Source organism: Limulus polyphemus, unplaced genomic scaffold, assembly GCF_000517525.1.
Source record: "Limulus polyphemus unplaced genomic scaffold, Limulus_polyphemus-2.1.2 Scaffold761, whole genome shotgun sequence".
Classification (NCBI taxonomy): domain Eukaryota; kingdom Metazoa; phylum Arthropoda; class Merostomata; order Xiphosura; family Limulidae; genus Limulus; species Limulus polyphemus.
Genome location: NW_013666371.1, coordinates 356,469 through 362,955, shown reverse-complemented (window position 1 = coordinate 362,955; position 6,487 = coordinate 356,469). Strand labels below are relative to the sequence as shown.

At 29.5% G+C, this 6,487-nt stretch overlaps 1 protein-coding gene across 7 annotated transcripts in view; it reads right to left on the bottom strand.

The window, feature by feature from the left end:
* Window positions 1-24: 24 nt before the first annotated feature.
* LOC106460378 overlaps window positions 25-6,487 on the bottom strand; it is a 27,988-nt gene continuing 21,525 nt past the window's right edge. For all 7 annotated transcript variants that reach the window (XM_022387088.1, XM_022387089.1, XM_022387087.1 and 4 more), the window contains exons 4-5: window positions 4,004-4,111; window positions 25-744 (exon numbers count right to left, since the gene is read on the bottom strand). In XM_022387088.1, the coding sequence (XP_022242796.1) occupies window positions 560-744; window positions 4,004-4,111 (293 nt within the window). In that variant the 3' untranslated portion in view covers window positions 25-559. The remainder of the gene's footprint in view (window positions 745-4,003; window positions 4,112-6,487) is intronic.

Sequence of the window (6,487 nt, the reverse complement as noted above, 5' to 3'; positions counted from 1 at the left end):
GTATCAGTTTAATTTGTGAAAGACTAAAGGTTGCCAACAATTTATTTCTCTTTTAATATTAAAATTTAGAGAAAGGAAAATACAATATTAATTTAAGATGAAAATGTCAAGCAAATTAAGTATCTTCCATACAAGCTTTCTTTAGGAGTTGAACTTACAAACATAAACATTATGACAAAACCATCTTACGATGATTCCAACCTCAGTAAAAAATCAATTTATGCAATTTACCCATTGATTAAGCTTAATGATACATAAACATCTCATCTTATGAGGTAACTGAAATGGAATTCTGTAAAAGTTAAAGTTTTAGAAATTCTAGAGAGAGACACACATTACTGATAATACAGCATGCCTTATACTTTGATGTCTGTTAACCAAACTATTCTCCCTCCCAAATATACAAAAAAATGTACAGTTATGTTTTGCTTACAACAAAAGGTGTTCAGACAAAAAAAAATCCAAGGAAGTAATATGCCATTTTCTGACGACCTTGTACTGTACATTTTCATTGTTCAGAATACTATAATACAGAGTGGTCAGATTTTACAACAAAATCTTAAGTAGACACTATTCTTTGAGGATGCTGCAGTAAGGGAGATGATGAGGGAGAACCTGAAGTCATCCTTGGCCCTGAGGCAACTGGTGTAGTAGTAGTAGTAGTGATGATGTCCCTTCTTCCAGGTTTGGTGTGTTGCAGCCTTAACCAGATATCTCCTAGAGCTTTAGCAAAATGGTCATCAACTGGAAAAATAATCAAATATTTGATAAAATAAGTCACTGGAAAATATATTCTGAAGTTGATATATACAGTTTAAATAAATGCTATTTTAATACTATTTTTTTGTCAAACTAAGAAATTACATCAAAATTCACCCACTGCACAGAGAAAACGCTAGTTACTGGAAATACACATACATATACATGTCTCTTTTATACTAGAACTGAAAATCTTGGATTGAGATTAAACCTTCATAAGTTACATTTTAAAATCACTTGAACAGTTCCCTTTATGGTTTTAAGCATTTTTGTTAATGTATAAAAAAATATGATTACTTTAAACTTTTTTTGTTTCTTTTCCATTTTGGGAATGTAAAATTAATGAGGAAAAAAAAAAAGACTAATTTATTAACAATATTTTATTAGGAAGTCTGAATCTTAAAAATGGTAGAGTATAAAAACTGGATTTTAGAAGACCCAATCAGTTATTAAATTCAATTAGAATTTCTTTTCTATTTCTCTGTGTGTGTCTATATATGGATATTCTTTAAATAAATGTTGAATATTACCAAATCATTTATAGATACTTGTGGTTGGATACTCCGTTTCCTTTAGTAGGTTCACTGTTGGTTTAGAAGAAACTCTAATGTTGAAAATATGCTATCACCATTGAAATAAAAACTTAACCTTGAGCTGTATGCTTAAGCAGGCTTTCAAATAAATTTTTAATCTGTATATACTGCTGAATAGGTTCTTCTAGATTACTTGGTAAAAAGTTGAAAATCCAGTCTACTAAATGATAACAAAAATGTTCTATTTTTTTCAAGTTTCATGTTTAGTGTAACCAACAGAAGTGTAAACTACTTCTAACAGAAATTCTACTTCTACATCCTTGCTAATTTTATACTTCTATTTCTTCAAGTTCCATATTTAGTGTAACCAACAGAAGTGTAAACTACTTCTAACAGAAATTCTACTTCTACATTCTTGCTAATTTTGTACTTCTATTTCTTCAAGTTCCATGTTTAGTGTAACCAACAGAAGTGTAAACTACTTCTAACAGAAATTCTACTTCTACATCCTTGCTAATTTTGTACTTCTATTTCTTCAAGTTCCATGTTTAGTGTAACCAACAGAAGTGTAAACTACTTCTAACAGAAATTCTACTTCTACATCCTTGCTAATTTTGTTCTTCTATTTTTTCAAGTTCCTATGTTTAGTGTAACCAACAGAAGTGTAAACTACTTCTAACAGAAATTCTACTTCTACATCCTTGCTAATTTTGTTCTTCTATTTCTTCAAGTTCCATATTTAGTGTAACCAACAGAAGTGTAAACTACTTCTAACAGAAATTCTACTTCTACATCCTTGCTAATTTTGTACTTCTATTTCATGATTGAAAACAAACTTAATAATCACACCATTGAACTAATTGGCTGACCGTAACAGCCAGAATGACTAATTAATGCACTAGTTACTCATTAACTGACAAATAAATTCATTAGTTCTAGCCTGACTTGCCTTTTGTACAGTTAAAGTTGTTTCCTAAACTTTAGAGAAAGTTCCAAATATTAAAGCCACACACCTATCATCTTACTTGAAAACTTCCTTCAGGCTCAACAATAATATAAATTTTGAGAAACATCTAGATTAAAAAGATACCTTACAACATATAAATATGCACATATAGATTGGCAAGTTAAAACAAGTTCTTCAAAAAAGTGGAAGAATTTTAAGTGAAAAAATTTCATTAGAAACATTTTCTGAAACCTAAAAATGTAAGCCACAATAGTCATTTCACCGTGAACTAGAATGATGTTATAACACGAGACTAAGTTGTTTTCCACCTTCACATATCACTGTACAAGCAAGACTAATCATGGCCTAGTAAGAGTCATATATATAATATATTTAAATACAGTGTCTTTTATATCCTTATTCCATGATTAAGAATTATAGACTGAAAAAAAATCAAGGTCAATTATTTGCAAAGGTTGTTTCCTTGCTTGCTGCATGACTAAACAAACTCATTAAAAAGCAGAATATTGCATATCTGATTAACTGCTAATTTGTTAGGTGAGGCATATAAGGCAGGAGCAAAGATCTTTTAGTTTTTCTGAATTGGAAAAAATCGAGGTCTTAACCAAACTAACCGGTGAATCCAAGCCAATTTTGCCACACTTAAGTGATTTCAAGATAGCAAAAGAATTTCATATATTTTAATTTTTACCTTTATAACTTAATGGTTTCCAAGTGAAGTAATAAAATAGAAATACTAACCACAAACAAGCACTTTTATCATTCCACACCAATGTTAACTAAACAATTGGTTCCGAGTACTGCCATAAATCATGAAAAAGCTGTATATATGTATTAGTCATTATGTCCATCAAAACTACTTCCAATTTCATTTACAAACAAGAGGGAATCCTCAATAGCTGTGGCACTTGAAATTCTTTTAGACAAGATTAACGTAAATTAATCTACAAGATCTTTTTTTTCCCTTTTTATTAGCTATATTTTTGTGCACCAGCAATACCAAGCGTGAGGCACATGTATACCTGATTTGATTTTATTACTCATCAGGATCTCTACCAGCATGAAATTCTTTTAGGCAGGATTAAATTACTCTGAGACCTTGGGGTGGTCAAATACATCAATTAAAAGGGTTTGACCTCCTGAGTCCAAAACGGTAATTAGATCTCAAATCAGTCAAGAGATGACAGAGCTATGTTAAAATTTGTACTTGAAAAAAACTCAAGAAATTCTATAAGCCCTTATGCCGTGGCTAAAAGTAAAAAGAAAGAATTTGATATTAGACAGGAGTTCAAGATTAAAGAATGGAATATTAAGATTATCAAACTGGTAAATGTTCTTTTTATTTTGAATGATCATCCTTAGTTTTTGGCCTAATTTAAATAAAATAACAAGTGGTAATTTGTCTGGTTATTGTAGTATCCTAAATATATATCTTTTATTACTTCACTTTGAAAACTTCTTAACACAAGAGAAATAAAAATACTACTTGCAGACTGTTAATTTATATTTTATATATTTTTGTCATCAAAATGAGAAAGTTATATGTACAACATCTTAAACCCTTTTATATAACAACCTAAGAAATGATGTAACAAACAATTTGATATGCCTTTAGTTCATATGAAGACTACTTTGTCTCAACAAGAGTAACTTATGATCATTTTAAAAGTAAACTGTATGGATCTTCAAACAAAATGTCACGGATTAGTACTTATATTTCAAAAATCAAAGTTTAATAGTTTACCTGTTACTGATACACTTGGAGCTGTAGAAGTTGCAGATGAGAGGAATTCTGGGTAATCCTTCCCCAAAGATCTTCTGAAGTGTTCATCAATAACAGGATCACACATACCTGTCATAAAATAAGCAACACCTTACATTCAACAATGCAAACCAGAACTAATACAAACCTAATTTTACAAAATTAAAAAATATGTAACAATATTAGCAAGTTTCAATGCTAAGTTATAAACAAAGTAAGTTATTAGAAGTAATAATTTGGAAAACAATAATTTATAAGTATCAAGAAGAGATTTATTTTTGGAGGAACATACACGTTTTGACAGAACACTGGTCTGTCTTCTTCAGTATGATACCTGAAAAAAGACAGACCAATGTTCTGTCAAAGCATGTAGTATGTTCTTCCCAATACAAGTCACTTTATTATGCTTATAAATTATTGTTTGCCAACTTATCATTATATCAGTATAATGTGCTTCCTTACTCGAAATGTCATCTTTCCATTATTGTTTTCTGTTTATCCAGTGCATTTAATGAACACATTAATCCTTTCATTCCTAAATTGAACAGAAAAAACAGAATAGAAACTAAAAAAATAACTCAGATAGTGTTATATACAATTATGTAACTGTAACATGCTCTTTTAATTATTCTGAATCCTTTAATGAAAAAAAAAAAGAAAGCTTCTGAAAAAAAAAAATGGTGGAATTTGCATGTGATTTTTTTTTGTCAGTTAAGTAAAATATATCTGCCAATAAAATTACTCACCACATTAAGTAATATTAGTAAAGACTGTTTTCTAACACTGACTTTAATTCAAGCTTTTCTTTCAAATGAAACAAATTATATGTACAATTAATTATACTTGTCACAAGACATTAGGTCTATTATAATCATGTTTCACTAATAACGAAAAATACTTTAGGTGTTTGTATAACATAACACATCATCACATTTAATTATCCATTACACATGACTGTAATGGTTTTATTGTCTTGATATTTTTCCATGATCTACAGTAATTCCTGTATGCTGAATCCAAAAATGATAACCATTTTTCTCCATCTCATACAGATTTTTCACAAAACGTAATAATGCAATACATAAAAGAAAGACCACAACACATAGTTCTAAGGCTAAAAGACGTAGATTTCACAAATAAAATCAGGTTGAATGAGGATGCATATTCTCTTGACATCAATGTTCTTCCCTTGTCTTCAGTTTTTTTGTATTTTTGTTAACAAACATAATAATACAAAATGTTCATTGTGGTAAATGGCATAATAATTTGATCTAAGTAAATTTTTTTCTTCCCAATTTATAGAAAATCCTTAGGTGATACAAAAAATTAATAGTATTTTCAAAATCTGCATAGCTGAATTATAGAAAATCCTTTATTAAAACCAAAACAACTTTTACCAAGTTTAAATTTGCAGGTCAGCATTATTATTCAGTGAACTAACTGGTTACTTAATAGTTAATTTCTTTTCTTCATTAAAACATGAATTTAACTAAAGAAAAGAAGATTTAGAGGCCTAAACCCTTCTTTGATTCACTACTACTACTGCAGCAGACTAATTTTGCTAAATTCAGAGATCATCAATACTGCTTGAAACAGGGAAGCAATTAAATAAAGCAGGCTTCATATAGTGATAGAATGTAAGCAGTTTGTTTGGATTTGATGAATAGTCACTTACTCATCACTAATATCCCAAGATACCTTAAGTGTTTGGATAACGTGAACTAACTGATTATTTATTTAGTTGTTAATTTCTTTTCTTCACCAAATGGCTTATACACAGTGTTCTGACCACTAATGTGTTTTTTGTATTCCAGCTGGCCTTATGAGCTTTGTATTAAGCTAAACACACCATCAGCAATGAATACAGCAGACTTAGTGTGACTGAAATACTACTATAGATGTCTTCTACTTGAAAAACCCTTAGGGACTGAATTGAGAATGCATTGTTAAAAATATAATAAGTCTAATACTAATGTCTTATGACAAGTATTATTAATTATAATCATTTTTTGCCAGCTAAAAAGTTTAAGTTAATCTATCAATCTAACTGTATTGAACTTGAGCCAAAACTCTGAGTTACTTATACCACCCACCGTGAAAAGTAATTGTTGGATATTTCAGTCATGCTAAGTGACAATAACATACAGTAAATCTACATTTTTATTCTATAAGTTATGTCACATTTTGAAATGTGAATGATAATGTGATTAATTCCTAATAGTTTATTTTAAAATATCCTGCTTGCAAAATAAAATTTGACATCAACATTATTCATGCCTGTTCTCCTGCATTTCAAAAGTGAGTGTTGAACTTTGCCTGAATGTGTAGCTTTTCAAATGCAGCACGAGAAGTAGCAGCCATAAATGGGAAACAGACGAACACTCAGACAGACACTATGGTTCACAATATACACACATACTTACATATATATATATATATATATATATATATATATATATATATATA